The following is a 20,019-nucleotide window of genomic DNA, read 5'->3' on the forward strand; positions in this document are numbered from 1 at the left end:
TACAAGGTATACATTTTATCACTATGTGTGTGGATCGAACCCACAACCTTTTGCACCACTAATGCAATGCTCTACACAACATATAGCTTGAATGCACTGAAAATCAATCTGGTAACTGCAATCGCTAAATATGATGTTGGACCAGGTAAAAAAATGCTAAGAAAAAATAAATCGTTTACAAATTGGTTTGATGCTTATTGCAAACGTTTCCATGTGTGGCTAAAGTGGCCAAATACTTTTGGGAGCTCTGTGCAGATTTACACATGTCAATAAACTCACGTTGAATTTGTGGGCCTTGCTTCCTGCGGTGCTGGAAAACGTGACCTGCAGATCATCTGGGAGGTCTAGCGACAGAAGCCCTTTTTTTGATTTGAGCACCACAGCCTCTTGGCATTCCACAAACAGCACCAACTGCCTGGGCTCCACATTTAAAGCCATTCTCACCCAGCCACCATCCGCAAACGGGCTTCCGCCCGGAAACTTCAACAGCTCGGGTAGGAAGCCTTCTGCTGACCTGAACTGCATCAGGAGCCAGTCTTTTCGGGTGTTGGAAATGAGCTTCAGCAGCGGGCGTCCATCTTTCTTCAAGAAGACAGGTGAGGTGAGGGAGATAAGGGTGCCATCTGAGTTATTCTTCTGTCGGCCCACCAGGTGCAAACCCAGCACACCTTGCGAGGTATTACGGAGGTGTTGCACTAAGTCATGTGGTAGCGTGAGATGAGGCGTGCTGGAACGAAAGCGCCAGGCGGAGGTCCCTGGGTCACGACCTTTGACCTTGGAGGCAACTTTGTCTGATTGAGTGGCGTTGAGAGCCTCAAGAAGATTGATTACTGGAAAATAACATTAGTGATCAGTGATATCACATTCCAAGTTGCCATCACAATGTTAAGATGTGTTGCTAGGGTGTTCTTTCAAATGGTTGCAACCATTTGGTTAATAAAATGGTACTGTCGTGGTTTTCGGCAATGTACTTTAAAGTATAAAGGTTTTTAACATGACATCATTGTATGGTAACCTGAGTGTTGTAAATAAAGCTAAGCTGTTCAACATTGTGAATGAGGTAAGTAAGATAATTGGTAAGACACAGAGACACTTGAATGATCTCTATCGATGTAAAGTCAAAAAAAATGTTTTAGTTGAGGATGTTTCTCACTCCCTACATAATGAGTTATAATTGTTGCCATCGGGAAGACGTTATAGGCAACCACGAGCAATAACGGAAGTTTATCAATCATTTTTTGTTCCAAACGCTGTCAAAATTTTTAATGGTAATGATTGATATGTATTTTATATCTTTTCCTTTTTTTCTTTATTGTTTCTTATGTGTTGTTGTACGATTATAATAGTATTAAGTATTATTAAGTAAAGTAAATGGCTATACTGTGGTAATAATTAAGTACCATAGTATTACCATTTGAACAGGTTGTTCTAGTATATATACCTTGTACACTGTAAAAAATGATTTTCAAGAAATATTTTTCTTAGTATTTTTGTCTTGTTTTCAGTAAAAATATCTAAAAATTCTTAAATTAAGATGCTTTTTCTTGATGAGCAAAACGAAAAAAGAAAATAAGTCTAGTTTTTAGACCAAAAATATCAAATTTATGTGATTTCGTGCATTAAACAAGCAAAAAAAAATCTACCAAAAAAAAGCATCTTAATTTTAGACATTTTTGATATTTCTACTGAAAACAAGACAAAAATACTAAGAATTTTTTTCTTAAAAATCATTTTTGCAGTGCATATATTTAAAGCTATGACATTTATGGAAGCTTACTAGAATGAAGGCGATAATGTATGATAAAAATATCTGATAACACTTTAACACACATTTCTTTAAGATGATGCTGTAAAACACCAAGTTTATCTATGTGAAATTATACTGGCAGTACAAAACAGCTGGTTGACTGTTTATAAGCAACTAAAAGAGCAAAGTACAGCAAATACCCTGCGGAGCAATGATGGTGAGTGAGCAAAGTCCATTTAATGACTTCCTTTACTTTGTCAGATCTTTTGCTTTAGTCTTTTAAATCTTGGGGATAACAAACACATGCATGCATACACACACACACACACACACACACACACGCACACACACACACGGGCGCGCGCGCACACGCACACACGCACACACACACACACACACACACACACACACACACACACACACACCTCAGGTTCTTTAGTTTGGAATCAGATAGAAGAGATAAGAGCCAGAAACTCAAAAGAGCAGACGGGGACAGAGACATAAACAAAGGTTATGTGATGTTGATCCTTTGAAAACTTACCTGCAGTGTGCAGAAATTTTAAAGATAAAGACTTGAGCTAACTACAGTTAAAAAAAACATGGTTACTGTAGTTAAACCATGGTAACCACAAAATAATTTCTTAAAATTTCTTAAACCATAGTTAAACAATGGTTAGTGTAGTAAAACTTCTTTCGTAACTTCACATCATCTAAAGTATTAAATATATTTAAGTGAGAATTTGCATATTCAAAATGCATTTTCCTTTAAACTTTATGAAGTACAAACTTTCAGTGTAGTCTCTCGGTTTATATGCGGCTATTAAACTGAAAATTATAAATAAAAATGAAAACTGAAAAGAATGTTTTAAAATCAATTAAATTAAATGAAATTAAGATTTTGTTATTTTAAGAAGATTTTTTTGCTTTAAAGGTCACTCCTCACTCGTGTCAACAACACACACACGCGCACGCACGCACACACTCTCATCTCTTACTGTCACGCATCAGTTGAATAGCAAAGAGAGCGTTTGATTGACAGATGCATGTATGATTGACAGTTGCGCTCACCTTTCTCATCGGCGCGCGGATGTTTCGCGTCCTGATAGGTCTGAACAGATCCACACAAATTCCCGAGCACAAAAATCGCCAGAAAACCTCCTATAACACACTTAATCTTCATCCTCACAACTCGTTTAGCGTCTCCAGAGAAAAACACTCAAAATTAAAATTTTCATTATTCAGAAGAAAAAACTAAAAAGCAAACAATTGCAAAAATCAAGTTTGTATCGTAAAAATGAAATAAATATTAAAATGCATTCAAACTGCTTTTTTAAATATACAACGAGATGTCCGAAGAAGATCTGGATGAATATGATCTCTCCGTGTGTGACAGCAAGCTTCTAATACGAAACATCTGGACTGCGCCTGAGGAAAACGTTGCCTTGCCTTTCTCCTAACAAAGTAAAAACGTGGCTAAAACTTTTCGCTTTCTTCGTCCAAAGGGTAAATGTAGACGTCTGAAGTCGGGAGGACATGTCAGGATATCAGATTGTTGTGTTCATTTGATCCTCCTCCTTACGAGAGAAACACTTCGGACTTGAACAGTTCCGGATTTCCGGAGAGCAGCACGAGTGCCAGGACTCCTTAACAAGTAAACGAAACACTTTCATTAACAAATAACTTTGGTAACACATTTACAGTAACTTGAATTTGATGGTCAAATAACCTGTAAATTGACTTACTTTCTAAAATGAACACATATAGCTAAGTTTTGGAATTAATTTTATACATAATTTATTAGACGTTTTATGACATGCATTTTTCGAAAGTTTTGGTTCACTTGAGGTAAATGTTCTTGTAATCGTGAAAATCTTTTGATCTGAATGTTGATGCTTGTTGTTTATGTCTGTCTGTCTAGTTTGAATTTTTTGTAGACAAAATATAATTGTGCCAACATTTAAACAACTGTGGCACTACCATGGTGCCCAATGAACATTAAACTAATAACATGTTGTTGTTTTGTTTTGTTGTTGTTGTTGTTGTTGTTGTTGTTGTTGTTCAGTAGGGTGGAATCAGAGTGCCGGGCTTATAATATTATAAGATCTTTTCTTGAACTTTCTTTACCCCTCAAAATCCATGTGACCTAACTTAATTACATGTAGGCATTTATTTATGTGGGTGTTTGAAAGTGAGATCAGAATGTGTTTCAAGTGAAAGGTCACTTCAAGGGAGAATACCTTTGTCCTAATCTTATTGGGTGAGTAGAGTAATTATTTCCCATCCCTAATCTCTAGCAATATTAATTACACTCTATCAGAGTTTATTGAAGTATAAACGGTTGAGAGAGGAACTGTGGACTACAGTGTCAGTCTGTCTGTCTAGTTTGCTTGCATGTCTGTCTGTCTACTTCGCCTGCCTGCATGCCTGTCTGTCTCACTAGTTTGCCTGTATGTCTGTCTATCTGTCTGTCTAGTTTGCCTGCATGCATGTCTGTCCGTCTAGTTTTTTCTGCATGTCTGTCCATCTAGTTTGCCTGCATGCATGCATGTCTGTCCGTCTAGTTTGCCTGCATGTCTGTCCATCTAGTTTGCCTGCATGTCTGTCTGTCTTTTGGCTGCATGTCTGTTTGTCTAGTTTGCCTGAATGTCCGTCCGTCTAGTTTGCCCGCATGCCTGTCTGTCCGTCTAATTTGCCTGCATGCCTGTCTGTCCGTCTAATTTACCTGCCTGCATGTCGGTCTGTCTAGTTTGCCTGCATGTCTGTCCGTCTAGTTTACCTGCATGCATGTCTTTCTGTCTAGTTTGCCTGCATGCCTGTCTGTCCGTCTAATTTGCATGCATGTCTGTCCGTCTAGTTTGCCCATATGTCTGTCTGTCAGTCTAGTTTGCCTGCATTTCTGTCCGTCTTGTTTGCCTGCATGTCTGTCCTTCTAGTTTGCCCATATGTCTGTCTGTCTGTCTAGTTTGCCTGCATTTCTGTCCGTCTTGTTTGCCTGCCTGTCTGTCCTTCTAGTTTGCCCATATGTCTGTCCGTCTAGTTTGCCTGCATGCATGTCTGTCTGTCTAGTTTGCCTGCATGTCTGTCCGTCTAGTTTTTTTTGCATGTCTGTCTGTCTAGTTTGCCTGCATGTCTGTCCGTCTAGTTTACCTGCATGCCTGTCTGTCCATCTAATTTACCTGCCTGTATGTCTGTCTGTCTTGTTTGCCTGGATGTCTGTCCGTCTAGTTTGCCTGCCTGTATGTCTGTCTGTATAGTTTGCCTGTATGTCTGTCCGTCTAGTTTGCCTGCATGCATGTCTGTCTGTCTAGTTTGCCTGCATGTCTGTCCGTCTAGTTTTTTTTGCATGTCTGTCTGTCTAGTTTGCCTGCATGCCTGTCTGTCCGTCTAATTTGCATGCATGTCTATCCGTCTAGTTTGCCCATATGTCTGTCTGTCTGTCTAGTTTGCCCATATGTCTGTCTGTCAGTCTAGTTTGCCTGCATTTCTGTCCGTCTTGTTTGCCTGCATGTCTGTCCTTCTAGTTTGCCCATATGTGTGTCTGTCCGTCTAGTTTGCCTGCATTTCTGTCCGTCTTGTTTGCCTGAATGTCTGTCCGTCTAGTTTGCCTGAATGCCTGTCTGTCCGTCTAATTTACCTGCCTTTATGTCTGTCTGTCTAGTTTGCCTGTATGTCTGTCCGTCTAGTTTGCCTGCATGTCTGTTTGTCTAGTTTACATGCATGTCTGTCCGTCTAGTTTTTTTTGCATGTCTGTCTGTCTAGTTTGCCTGCATGCCTGTCTGTCCGTCTAATTTGCATGCATGTCTATCCGTCTAGTTTGCCCATATGTCTGTCTGTCCGTCTAGTTTGCCCATATGTCTGTCTGTCAGTCTAGTTTGCCTGCATTTCTGTCCGTCTTGTTTGCCTGCATGTCTGTCCTTCTAGTTTGCCCATATGTCTGTCTGTCCGTCTAGTTTGCCTGCATTTCTGTCCGTCTTGTTTGCCTGAATGTCTGTCCGTCTAGTTTGCCTGAATGCCTGTCTGTCCGTCTAATTTACCTGCCTTTATGTCTGTCTGTCTAGTTTGCCTGTATGTCTGTCCGTCTAGTTTGCCTGCATGTCTGTTTGTCTAGTTTACATGCATGTCAGTCTGTCTAGCTTGCCTGCATGTCTGTCTGTATAGTTTGCCTGTATGTCTGTCCGTCTTGTTTGCCTGCATGCATGTCTGTCTGTCTAGATTGCCTGCATGTCTGTCCGTCTAGTTTTTTTGCATGTCTGTCTGTCTAGTTTGCCTGCATGCCTGTCTGTCCGTTTAATTTGCATGCATGTCTGTCCGTCTAGTTTGCCCATATGTCTGTCTGTCCGTCTAGTTTGCCCGTATGTCTGTCTGTTGGTCTAGTTTGCCTGCATTTCGGTCCGTCTTGTTTGCCTGAATGTCTGTCCGTCTAGTTTGCCTGCATGTCTGTCCGTCTAGTTTGCCTGCATGTCTGTCCGTCTAGTTTGCCTGAATGCCTGTCTGTCCGTCTAATTTACCTGCCTGTATGTCTGTCTGTCTAGTTTGCCCGTATGTCTGTCTGTATAGTCTGCCTGTATGTCTGTCCGTCTATTTTGCCCGTATGTCAGTCCATCCGTCTAGTTTGCCCATATGTCTGTCTGTCCGTCTAGTTTGCTTGCATGTCTGTCCGTCTTGTTTGCCTGCATGTCTGTCTGTCTAGTTTGCCTGTATGTCTGTCCGTCTAGTTTGCCCGTATGTCTGTCTGTCCATCTAGTTTGCCTGCATGTCTGTCCGTCTAGTTTGCCTGCATGTCTGTTTGTCTGTCCGTCTAGTTTGCCCGTATGTTTGTCTGTCTGTCTAGTTTGCCTGTATGTCTGTCCATGTAGTTTGCCTGCCTGTTTGTCTATTTAGCTTGTCTGCATGTCTGTTTGTTTTTCTATCTAGTTTGCCTGCATGCCTGTCTGCTATGAACAGTAGATAGTTGTTTATTTGTAGGTCCTTTAATTCAATTTTGGTTTATTAATTGACTGTATCTTATTTGTGATGTGTCCACTTATACTTCTGAAACAATACTTTGACCTGTTATTTCACGGCCAGTATAAAGAAGTGGAGCAATGTGTATGATGTGGAGAATGATGTGCTATTTGACTTGTTAAGCTGTTGGCTCACGTATTCAGCTTGGCCCAGATCCAGCGAGTTTTAACACTAAACCCCAGACTAATCCTGTTCTGCAATTGCCCCAGTACATACGTGCGCTGAGACTCCTAGATGCAAGTCACACACGCAATATCTTTTTCACAATCTTACACACACATTATTTTCGAGTTCAATGGGTTCTGCAATGGCGATAATGTATTTTCGGAAAAAACCCCCACAGCTGGATATCTGATGGGACCTGATGCACCGTTTGATAGGTGGGTAAACATGTTTTATTCCTAATCAAATTCCAATGCAAACAAACAAACAAACGAGTTAAAAATAAACTAGAATATAACAATTATATTGTAAAATATGGTATTCTGCATGTGTATGTACGCAAACTTATGTAATAGTCTTGTATAACTGATGACAAACCAAATAACAACCCTTAATCCACACACAAGTTCCATGTCGTCTTGTGTGTTTTGATCTTGGTAAGCCAATTGTGTGTTTGTGTGTGTACAAGTTTTGCTTTATTTATGTTGATCAAATCTTTGGTCCATATCCTCACAGATATAGTCAAATGTAAAACAAATTGATTCACAAATAGACACATACTGTATATTTGACAAGCCATTTTTTATTTAAAATCTATAATACTGTTAACATGCTTGTGAATTAGTTTGTTTACAAGTTAGAAAGCTTGCTGTTTATTAGTCCCTTGTTTAAAAGATTTACAGCTCTTAAATAAGAGCAGGGCTTTCCCAGAAAGCCCATATTGGGTCATATATTTACAGGTCAAGTGACTCTGGGAATTGAACCTTCATAATGTCATAATAGACATTATTATATGAATTATTATAATTATTAGTTATTAATAACAATAATAACATTTTTGTTTTTTGCCTGACAGCGTAAGAGATGGTTTTGATGTTTTGTCAAGTGCCATCATGGAATATTCTTGTAGTCTGCCACCTGCTGTTTGCATTCAACTGGAACTCTGTTATAGGTATAAATACAAACTAAAAGCATGAAAAACACAAATACACACACACTAACACAAACACACATGCATGTCACACATAAAGAAAAAAAACAAACAAAAATTTTCACAACAACATGTTTGGCAAGTAAACATATCTAAAAGTAATTTCAACCATAAGAAGCCACGATCCAAGTCAATAAAGAAAACTTTATCAAACGTTATGTGTTGCATATAAGCATATATGGTTAAAGTCGTTTAATATACTTTATGACAGCTGGTGAATGTGACGGAGGGCACAGTGAGTTTCTGACAGTCAAAGATCCTGAACACAGAATCATGTTGGATGTGTTGAATGACAACAAGCCGGAGTTTCTAAAAAGCTCAATACAATCTCTGGATCTCAGCGAGGTACAGAAAGTTTAGTATATTTTAGTACAGTCTTTACTATAGAAAACTGTAGTAAATTGTAGTATATTATAGCAATTGCTACACTGCAAAAAATGACTTTCTTACTTAGTATTTTTGTCTTGTTTTCAGTACAAACATCTAAAATTCTTAAATTAAGATGCTTTTTCTTGATAAGCAAAATGACCTAAGAAAATAAGTCTAGTTTTTAGACAAAAAATATAAACTTTAAGTAAATTAGTGCTTAAAACAAGCAAAATAATAATAATAATCTGCCAATGGAATAAGAAATATTTTCTTGAAATAAGTTTACTTTTTTCATAAACACTGATTGGCAGATTTTTTTCTTGTTTTAAGCACACATTCGCTTAAATTTTATATTTATTTTCCTAGGTCATTTTGCTTATAAAAAATACAAATTAATTTAAGAATTTTTAGATATTTTTACTGAAAACAAGACAAAAATACTAAGTAAGAACGTCATTTTTTTGCAGTGCACCTTGTTCACGGCAAAAAATAATTTTTAAGAAAAACTTTTCTTATTATTTTTGTCTTGTTTTCATTAAAAATATCAAAAGATTCTTAAATAAAGATGCTTTTTTTTGATGAGCAAAACTACCCAAAAAATAAGTCTAGTTTTAAGACAAAAAATATCAAATTGTGTGCATAAAACAAGCAAAAAATAAATAAAAAATCTGCCAATGGGGTAAGCCAATTTTTCTTGAATTTTTCTCGAATTTAGTGTTTATAAAAAAAAAAATCAAGATTTTTTTCCTTACCCCATTGGCAGATTTTTTTGCTTGTTTTATACACAAAAACACTTACATTTGATATTCTTAGTCTAAAAACCAGACTTATTTTCTTGGGTCGTTTTGCTCATCAAGAAAAAGCATCTAAATTTAAGAATGTTATGATATTTTCACTGAAAACAAGACAAAAATACTAAGAATTTTTTTTCTTGAAAATCATTTTATGCAGTGTATACTACAGTATTCACTACATGCAGTGATTGATAAATCATAATCAAACTGTAGTATACTGTATTTATTTACTATAAGGTTCAAAAACAGCATTTAGGAATTTTACTACAGTTTACTATAGTAAACTAAAGTGAGACACTAAAATGTGAGATCTAGCTTTATGATAACTTTCATTTTGAATTATTTTCTTTCATTTGTGTTTAGTTGACAGCAGTGAACACTGTAGCATTTACCGTCCAGGCCATGGATGCTGATGGAGACACGCTTACATACATCATTGATGAAACATCAGTAAGTGGATAAAACAACCAAATTATTAAACTACAGAAATAATCTTCTGTTGTGCTTTACCAACCTCATCTCATGTGAATTCGTACGTATGTTACAGGGTGGCTAATTCATATTAATATAAAGTGAATCGTACAAAAATTTACTATTATGAGGAAAAAAGCATTAATGAAACCCCATCCCCAACCCTGCCCTTAAACATAACCACACTAGGAAGATAGCTATAGACCAATTTAGAGTAGACGTCACAGTTACGTCACTGCAAGCTGCGCGCGCAATGCGGTTGCAGAAAAACAGTGAAAATGAATTAGACACGAGTGAAAAGAGCAAGATAACTCACTGGAAAATGTCCGGTTGTGCTGTTAAGTGTCAGAATAAGAATGCCAAAAAAAGATGGCTTTCATTTTTATAGAATATCATCGTCAAAGACATCATTTGAAGATAAACGTAGGTGTTTATGATTACAATAAGCCCTTAAACGAACAGAATGGAGCAAGGAAATCATCTGGAAATCTTTTAATAATTAGAATAGAAAATAAGTAGAGAAGATGTCCGGTGTTCTGTCGAAGTCTGTTCCCTCCATGTGTTTCTTATAGCGTTTTTATCATGTTACAATCATAATTTATTAAGGAAGAAATAATAGAAAACAGGAAAATTATGAAATATTTAATAAACGCTATTATATATATAATACATGATAGTATTGCTTTTACATGTACTTTAGCGATTCAGACTGTAAAAATATTTGATTTAGCAAAAAAGAACAATACATATACATTACATACATGCATATAGCCAAGCCATTTAAACTTTCTATCTATCTAAAAAAATAAACACAACGTGATTAAAACGCTATAATAAACACTGCACTAAAGGGAAACATAAAGGAATCAGACTTCGACAGAACACCGGATCCATAAAAATCACGGTTTAATGCTAAAACACTTCACAACCCTACTGCGGAGCAGTCACTTTCTGCAACCAGTTTGGCTCCGCCCACAAAAAACGTCATCTCTGTTTGCAAACACGAAATTGGTCTATAGACTTTAGCATCCGGTCTGGATCCCCCCATGAGTTTATTGCTATCTGGAAGGCATATTGCACAAAATCACAGTAATATGAGATTGTACGAATTGCCATTGTGTTGGCTGTACACAGAATCATTCACTATAAGTTATCTTGTTACCAATGTTAAGATTTTACACTGTATAATTATAAAATGTATATTCTATAAATTGTCTGGTTGCTAAACAACTCTGTTTGCATCAGATTTAAGATTGCTTAAGCAATGCATAATAAACATTACTCCATGCAGGCAGTGTAAAAAGCCTTTTCTACTTCAGACTTGGATTCATCTTTAATCTTTTAGGATGCCTTGATATTGATTCAGATTTATTATAATGACAGAAATTCTTTGTTGGGTACACAATAACAACCAGGTGCGGGCATGTCTTTACATTTCAGCCTGACGCCGGATATTTTCGCGTGGACTTGCCCAACAGCGGCAGAGTGATTCTCAAAAAATCTCTGGATTATGAAAGCAAAACTCAGCTTCGGATAACTCTTTATGCCGTGGTATAAATTTTGTGTTTTCTTTTGTTAAAAATTATGGAATAGTAAAATGCATTACTGGAACGTGCCTGAATGTGCCTAAATGTTTATGTTGGTTTAGGGGTCTTACCAAAACACGACAGCAACAATAATAATCAACGTATTGGATGGAGATGACCAATACCCACAATTCCTGCCGTGTATTCTTCTCTCGGCCAATCACAGTAAACGGATTTGTGCCAATCCGCTGTACACTGCCAACATCACAGAGAATGAGCAGGTAAAACTGGTAAAATAAACAACAAATTAAACATAGTGCACTCTCAAAAGAGGGTACAAAAGCTGTCACTGGGACGGTACCTTTTTAAAAAGTACACCGGGTGCATATTAGTACCTTAGAGGTACTTACTGATACTGGTACACCGTCTCAATGACAGCTTTTGTGTGCAATGTCTGAATCAATCCTGTAAGCATATCTCTTTATGCATTTCATCCTTATCATTTAGGACATTGTTTTGGACTTTTCTCCGGGGCCGATTCAAGCTGCGGATGGTGATAGGGGTATCAGAACAACATTAACATATACCATCCTATCAGGTGTTTATCTTCCCCGACTGAACTTCCTGCAGTCTCTGAATTAGTATCCTCTATTGAAGTTAAATGCATGTGTGTGTGTGACTGTGCAGGGGCAGATAATGGGAGATTTGTCATGGACAGTACCTCTGGAGAGGTGAGGTTAACCAGACGCGTGGAAAACCGACTGCTGACCCCGATGCTGAGACTGCGTGTCATGGTATGTCTGACAGTAAAGCATTCAGGGCATGTTGTGTTTTTTCAAATGTGACCCTGAATCACAAAACATAAAAGGTCATAAAGGTCAATTTTTTGAAATTGAGATGTATACAGCTGAATAAATAAGCTTTGATGTATGAGTTTTTAGTAGGACAATATTTGGCCGAGATTCAACTATTTGAAAATCTGGAATCTGAGGGTGCAAAAAAATTATAAAAATAATATTGACCAAATATTGCATTTAAAGGATTAGTTAATTTTCTTTTAAAAAAATCCGGATAATTTACTCACCACCATGCCATCCAAAATGTTGATGTCTTTCTTTGTTCAGTCGAGAAGAAATTATGTTTTTTGAGGAAAACATTCCAGGATTTTTCTCACTTTAATGGACTTTAATGGAACCCAACACTTAACAGTTTTAATGCAGTATAAATTTGCAGTTTTAAAGGACTCTCAAACGAGGCATAAGGGTCTTATCTAGCGAAACGATTGTCATTTTTAAAATATGCACTTTTAAACCACAACTTCCCTTCTTCCTCCAGCTGTGTAACAAGCCAGCGCGACTTCACGTAATTGCGTAATGACGTCGAAAGGTCATGTGTTACATATATGAAACGCACATTTGCGGACCATTTTAAACAATAAACTGAAACAAATACATTAATATTCGTATCATTCGACATACAACAACGTCAGAACGGTCCTCTTTCTCCAGACTTGTACACTGGGGCGTAGTTTCGCATGCGTCATCTGTGACCTCTTGACGTGATGACGTAATACGTGAGGTCGCGCTGGCGTGTCACAGGACCGGAGGAAGACGAGAAGTTGTGGTTTAAAAGTGCATATTTTTTCTTTTTCTTGCCAAAAATGACAATAGTTTCGCTATACAAGACCCTTATGCCTCGTTTGAGATCGTTTAGAGTCGTTTGAAACTGCAATTTTATAATGCATTAAAACTGTTAAGTATTGGGGTCCATTAAAGTCCATTAAAATTAGAAAATTCCTGGAATGTTTTCCTCAAAAAACATAATTTCTTCTCGACTGAACAAAGAAAGACATCAACATTTTCTATGACGTGGTGGTGAGTAAATTATCTGGATTTTTTTTTAAGAAAATGGACTAATCCTTTAAAGTTCTTAGCAACACATATTACTAATGATAAATAATTATTTTTATTATTTACGCTCGGACATTTGCAAAATAGCTTCATGGAACATGATCTTTACTTTATATCCTAATGATTTTTGGGCATTAAAAAAATATATATAATTCATACAATGTTTTGTTGGCTATTGCTACAAATATACCCATGCTACTTATGACTGGTTTTGTGGTCCAGGGTCACTCACAAATAGAAATAATATTACTAAAAAAAGTATATCTACTCTTAACTAAAACAATGAAAACGTTACACTAAGAAAATTTGTTGGAAAGCATCCTTATATTTCTGTTCAGGCAGCTCAGGTGGACGATCCTCTGAAGTATGCAGTAGCCACGGTTCTTGTGAGGGTTCTAGCAGAGAACAGATATCCAGCCCAATTTAATCGTTTAGTGTACCATGGTTTTGTCAGTGAGGGCACAAGTCCCGCCTCTCTCGTCATGACGTACGGCAATAAGTTACTCACAATGCAGGCCGTGGATCAGGACTTTGCTGATGTATGTGACTCAACCATACAAACCACATACATGGCATACAACTACACAACACTAACAATCCAGTCTCGACATTGAATTTCAACATCAAAATGGCATTAGTTTATTTTTGCTTAAATTAAGATTGATGTCAGAATCTCAAGTTTGTTTGTGTGTCGGCTAAAGGGCTTCAATCCCAGACTGCAGTACTCTCTAAACTCAGAAAACAGCAGCTCTCGACTGTTTTACATTACACAAGAGGGACTACTCATCGCTAAAACCAACCAGCTACATCTCAACCACAAATACTTCCTGGAGGTATGAGACTGCTGTAATAGGGTTATAATCAGTGCAATACATGTCTGGAATAACTTGAGATAATATTAATGGCCATGTGTGTTGCAGGTGGTAGCCACTGATCTGGAGTCAGGGGACACTGTTAATGCTGCCTTACATGTAGAAGTTCTTCAGAAAGGCCAACCAGGTACCAAACAGTGTTGGGTGTAATAAATTACTAATTATACCATAAGGCTGTTGAATGCTTTATTCTGATTGGTTGAGAAATGTTTCACGGGTATGCATTATTTTCCGATAAATGTACACCTGATGTGTCATATGTCACCACCAGAGCAATGTCTGCGGTAACGGCGGTTTGTAACGAATAATTGACAACACGCCGTTAAATTATTCGAAAACAATGCGTGGTAGTGCGACACGATGCAAAGCGGAGTGTGCATTATTTTCAAATAAATTAAAGGTGCGGAGTCAAATATTCCGCTTATACCATAGTTGCTACAAACTTTGCTCTGGTAGTAATTTAAAACATTTGACAGGTCAGGTGTGCATTTATCGAAAAATAAACAACACCCATGGAATATTTCTCAACCAATCAGAATAAAGAATTCAACAGCACCATTGTACAAAAGCGGAAAACTTGACTCTCGTCCTTTAAATTATTCGAAAATAATGCACACCCGCGATGAAAAGACACGACGCGAACCACCTTGAGTGTGCATTATTTTCGAATAATTTTACGGCCTGTTGTCAATTATTCTTTAATTATAACCAACTGTAATTAAATTTACATAATTACACTTTTACACAGAGAAGACTAAGTAATTTAATCAGTTACGCATAATTTGCATTACATTCTGTATTATATTTTCAATTACGTATATAAATAAATAGCAATATGAAGTTTGTGATGGAAATACATTAGAAATTAGTTCATTTTGTGAAATTTATATAAAACAAATTAATTGAAAAGTCTAAGGTTTACAGCTCATAGTTGTAATGTTTAATTTAAGTAAAGCTTTTTTCAGATGTTGTTTTTTCAGACTAATGAGGGATACTTTTGTCAATCGATGCCACATGCATTCAAGACGTTGCAGTTTTTTAATAGCTTTTATTTTATTAAGTCAGGAATTGCGTTCGTTTTTAGTAGTTCATTTTGTTAAAGTGATTGTTCACCCAAAACAAAAAACTTTGTCATTATTCCCTTACCCTTATATTGTTTGAACCTCCAGATGTTTTAGAAAGTGTTGTTTTCTGATTTTCTGGTTACTGGGGAGTGGATTTTTTAAACTGTTTTTTAAAGGTGCCAAAGATTGCATTGAAATAATATGTTAAATTGTTCTCTGATATCTACATAGAAGTGCAAAAATTATCCAGAAACATTTTTACATCCATTTACAACCCTACGATTTGCCCTCAGAATGGTCTATTATTACCTTATTTGAAAGGCTCATGAATAATAATGTTGAGCTCTGCTCTGATTGGCTGTTTCACAAAGCAGCTCCTTCAGTAGCTCTGTGTGTAAACAGACCTTATGTTTGAGCCTTTATCAGATGAAGACACATAATTTGAGGAATAATTAAATATTTGGAGATTGTTAATGAACGTTACTGCATGGTATGTTTGTGTGTTTTTTTAATATAGACCTGCAAAGCGTAACTGTAATGTCAATAGTAGAACTTCAGCCTAAACGCTAGCATATAGCATTAACTAGCATATAGCGCTAACTCAGCAGTCACAACGTTTTTAGCATTGTAATGAAATTGAATTAATTACAAAGGGGACATTTCACAAGACTTTTTAAGATTTCAACAAAGACAGACATTGTGGATAAAATAAATTACATGAGGTTGGGTAAATAATGACAAAGTTTTAGTTTTAGGGTGAACTATCACTTTAAGTATTAGATTATTAATAAATTTATTATTAGTTCCTCAGGGTCCTTTGGGATCGGGGCATCCTGATGGCATTGAGACGGTGGGCAGGGCAGAGGGCTTGGTAGGGTTGTGTCTAATCTTACTGGGCATTACCTTATTCATGCTGGTGCGGTGTATAAGGAGGAGAAGAAAGAGGCGGGATCCTTTAATACACGCCAATGTGGCAGACAGCAAACACCCTAATGTGGTGAGAGAAAATTACATTTATTATTCTACAACTTATATCACAATTAAAGTAAACTAATTATGTACAAATACATAAGAATGTAGATCTGTAAAGCATACAAAATAGAAATCTTTGCTTAATGTTTCAATTTGCCAACATTCTTTGCCCAGACCCTGAAATGTTTTCAGCTGGTAAGTTGTTGTACATCATAACAAAGTCATTTTTAAATTTATGTTTTTGTACAAGTAACATGTCAGTTGTGGTATGAGATTAAACCAGAGATGAGATGGTGGTTTTGTAGTAAAGCAGGTCCATGTTTTGAGTAAAAACCAAATGTATGCTCTTAACAGTTAACAGATGTGTTTGTTAGTAGACACTCCTTATGCAATATCCCACAAGGATGCTTCATTTTGTAAACCTACCCCTGGTTTCACAGACCAGGCTTAAGGCTAGTCCTAGACTAAGACACATATTTGAGCTGTCTCAACTAAAAATGGCAGATCTTAAAATAAGCCAGTACCAATGATCTTTTTCTAAGCCATGTTTAATAAAGATGCTTAAACATCTTCATTTAACTAATTCCTAGCTTAGCCTTGTCTGTTAAACCAGGCCCTAGTGTATTTGTCCTTTTAGATAATAGAAAAGACCATGTGTGCCAACACCGTTTGATTTATACGATCAATGAAATACAATCCTAACTCTATTTCTGACCCCAAATGACTCTTGTAATGAAAGATAAATGAAAAAATATTGTTCAAAACCCTAGGCACAGCCTCGAGACACTTTGAAATCCTTGAAAGTTTGTGAATCTGGGGGAAAAAATTCAAGCCCCTGGAACGTTTTTGAATATATTCATACATAGATACAGGTGATTGAAAGTGCTTGAATCTATTTCATGCAAGAAGTTTTCTGGAAAAAAATCCGTATTATTCCCTGTGTAGTATAGGATTATATCATAAAAAACGTTTTAAGCACACGTGCTAAACTGTTTGCTTTAAATCTTTATATATTCTGTATGTGAATGTTGATTCATACCAAAATGCTTTTTTGCATAGTTGTGTTTGACACATGAAAACGTCTCGGGTTACGTATGTAACTGTTGTTCCCTGAGAAGGGAACGAGACGCTGCGTCTCCCTTGCCATACTTCCTGCGTCCCTGTAACGCCGTCTTTGGCAATATTTCAGATAGCGATATACTTCCTGGCTCCCGCGTCACCCTGTCTTTTTCGTTAAGCCTCACCATTGGTTGAATTTGATATACACATTCAGACGCACTTACCCCTGGAGGCGTCCCCAAAGTGTCACCGCAGTGACGCAGCGCGAGTTCCCTCGAAGGGAACTGTAACAATGTATCTTAAAAGGTAACACGATGTAACCTTGCTCTCACTTGAAATGTGTCCCCACATAAGTCCTTGAATTTGAGGGTATTGGACCTGGAAAGTCCTTGAAAGGTCCTTGAATTTGAAGTTAACTAAGGTGTGGGAACCCTGAAATCTGTAAGGAATGTAGTAACATAAAAAAATTAAAAGCTATGGTGTTTTTCTGACAGATGAACCATGGGAGACCAAAGCCTCCAGTGGAGGAGTCGTTTTATCACAACGAGGCTTTCAGCGGGTACGATGGCTCGACTTCACCTTTTTATGGCAAACAAGGCGTCTACACCAAAACAGAGGAACCACCAACATCCACTGTCGACTTGCCACCAGTAACCTTCGATATTCCTTTACTGGATCCAGTAGTTTCTGCCACACGTCCCAATGGAAGGCCAGCAGACAGATCCAGCAGTAAAACGGTGTCGTTTCGGGATTTTGCTGTGGTTCGGGAATGTGAGGAAGAGCAGAATAGAGAAGCAAAAGCATCACTCAAAACTAAAATAGAGGCTTGTACCAATACAGAGGAAGTGGACAACGATTGCATGCATGTAAATACTGATTTAGGTATAGCAGAAGATAAAAGCGTAACCGGATTTGACACAGAATCACAACTTGAGTCAGAGATGCACAGTGTAAAAGTAAAAATAGCCATCAAAGACTATGACCCTGAAGATAAAGTGAATACTTTACAAGTTCATACAAACCCTGAGAAAACAACAAACCAACATATCACAAATCCGGAGATGCTCAAAACGTTCGTTCCTGAAGAGAAACAAGCAGGAGATTCATATCAGGATGACACAGATACAGAAAAAGATGCCACACAAGCAGACTTTCCAGTTTCATCCCATCCAAAACTCTCGAGTTCTGAAGCAAGGTCAGATGGGATCAGTAAATATGTTGATCATCATATAGATCCTGCATATTCAGCTACAAAGAATTCTATGGAAAAGATAGAAACAGGAATTCAGGAATGATAACGGTCCAAGACTCGCAGATACGCTAAACTAAAACATTGCTACGCGAAATCGAACAAACACGCATCAAACACGCACAATGAATCTTGATTCCACTCAACGTAATGTGTCAAAGCAAAAACCGACACCACCACAGACCTGAACCAGATAAGATTAAACCCGCATTATGTTAATGAGGACACCCAAATCTAATTTAGATAACGTTAGCATGAAGAGAACCAGCATACAAGTAATCAAAATCTTGTACAACCAACTTGACATGAACATACAGGCAAACATAGATCCTGATTTATACAGTACAGATAGACAGGTATATACATTTAACAAGAGAGATGCGACAAGTGACTCAGTAATGAAAAACAAATTGTACTGAATTAGATTCTCCTGTATAGCTTAGTGGTAGAGCATTGCATTAGCATTGCAGAAGGTCTTGGGTTCAAATCCAGTGGCGGCCAGTGACTTCTCTTCTGATGGGTGCGAATTTAAAGCAACACTATGTAGTTTCCATGTAAAAATGACTTACAGCTCCCCCATGTGGTTGAAAAGCGCAACAGTGCCTGGTATGAGACACTCTTCTGCAGGCAGGGGGAGGGGCGGGGCTGTGTTTCCTACCCTCCACCGCCACTTTCAAAGTGTGCTTGTAGCAGCTAGGAGGCTGCTCAGGTTGCAGCAACAGTACAATTTGTCCAGTTAAAAGTTGTTCTATCACTGAAATAATTTTAGAGAAATTATTTAAAGGTAAAAAAACTACATAGTGTTGCTTTAAAATATGTGTTTCGCATATCATGTCAAAATATCATGCGTCACGTGAAATTATCTGCATCATGCGTCATGTCAAAATATGTGCCTGCTGCACACACATGTCGAAAGGGTTTATGACATAAAAAAACGGCCGCTACTGTTCAAATCCAGGGAATAATGCATACTGAAATGTATACCTTGTATTCCACTGTAAAGTCGCTTTGGATAAAAGCATCTGCCAAATGCATTAAAGGTGCATTGCGTAAATTTAAGAATGATCTCTTGACAGAAATGTAATATAATATACATAATAAATATATTATTAGTGGTGTATAATGAACTTTACATAATGAACTGTATTGTTTTATTTATTTTAGAATGAGCCGTTTTTATCTACATACACCGCAGGTTCCTTTACATGAAAGTCGCTGTCATGTTTCTACAGAAGCCCTCTACAGAGCACGTTTTTGCCTCAGACGATGACGTGTTTGTCCTACCGTAGCTTCTCTATGCGTTTCGAAAGGCAAGGGTGAGCTGTGGACTGATTTGTTGGTTGCAAGTCACAATCTCATGTCTAGATGCTGCTAAAAATCTACATAGTGCACCTTTAAAGAGTAACTATAGTCCGATTCACGATTTTACATTTCCTTTGGTGTGTAAGAGTGTATTAATACTTGTTAACGATATGCAAAAGGTACAGACCCCAAAGTAAACGATGACGTGAGTTTACTTCCTGGGATTGGTGATGTAGACAAGACCGACATTATCATAATTCCTCCCACTTTGACTCACAGTCTGTAAATTAACTCCTGTTAGCATTGCATTATAAGCGAATCTTTCAAACATGGTAAGGAGCATGACATTAGAGGTATTTGGGCCAATCACAAGGTACAGATTAGCTGGCCAATCATGGACACAACGCTTTTCAGAGCGTTTGAGTAAAGCAGTATATCTGGAGCTACAAAAATGTACGGTTTGTGAAAAATATGCGTTTCTGAACCATAAACCACGTAGACTTTGTATTATAACAAATACACAAAAT

The 20,019-nt window shown here is 37.4% G+C and overlaps 2 protein-coding genes across 6 annotated transcripts in view; one reads left to right on the forward strand and one right to left on the reverse strand.

Moving 5' to 3' along the window:
• Positions 1-3,468, reverse strand: part of kcp (kielin cysteine rich BMP regulator) — a 48,973-nt gene extending 45,505 nt beyond the window's left edge. For 3 of the 5 annotated variants that reach the window (XM_065283639.2, XM_065283638.2, XM_065283634.2), the window contains exons 1-2: positions 2,816-3,467; positions 280-830 (exon numbers count right to left, since the gene is read on the reverse strand). In XM_065283639.2, the coding sequence (XP_065139711.1) occupies positions 280-830; positions 2,816-2,927 (663 nt within the window). In that variant the 5' untranslated portion in view covers positions 2,928-3,467. Of the gene's footprint in view, positions 1-279; positions 831-2,815 lie in introns of those variants that run through there. The other 2 variants (XM_065283636.2, XM_073815804.1) reach the window with 2 other exon arrangements.
• Positions 3,469-6,575: 3,107 nt separating this feature from the next.
• On the forward strand, positions 6,576-19,827 carry LOC135773813 (uncharacterized). The gene is made up of 13 exons (XM_065283633.2): positions 6,576-7,131; positions 7,770-7,865; positions 8,116-8,249; positions 9,431-9,517; positions 10,979-11,089; positions 11,187-11,345; positions 11,572-11,662; positions 11,752-11,858; positions 13,313-13,513; positions 13,676-13,807; positions 13,895-13,973; positions 15,714-15,907; positions 17,436-19,827. The coding sequence occupies exons 2-13, from the start codon at positions 7,778-7,780 to the stop codon at positions 18,234-18,236; spliced, it is 2,184 nt and encodes a 727-aa protein (XP_065139705.1). The 5' UTR covers positions 6,576-7,131; positions 7,770-7,777; the 3' UTR covers positions 18,237-19,827.
• The last annotated feature ends 192 nt before the right edge of the window (positions 19,828-20,019 follow it).

The sequence above is a fragment of the Paramisgurnus dabryanus genome, chromosome 9 (genome assembly GCF_030506205.2).
Source record: "Paramisgurnus dabryanus chromosome 9, PD_genome_1.1, whole genome shotgun sequence".
NCBI classification, from domain to species: Eukaryota; Metazoa; Chordata; class Actinopteri; order Cypriniformes; family Cobitidae; genus Paramisgurnus; species Paramisgurnus dabryanus.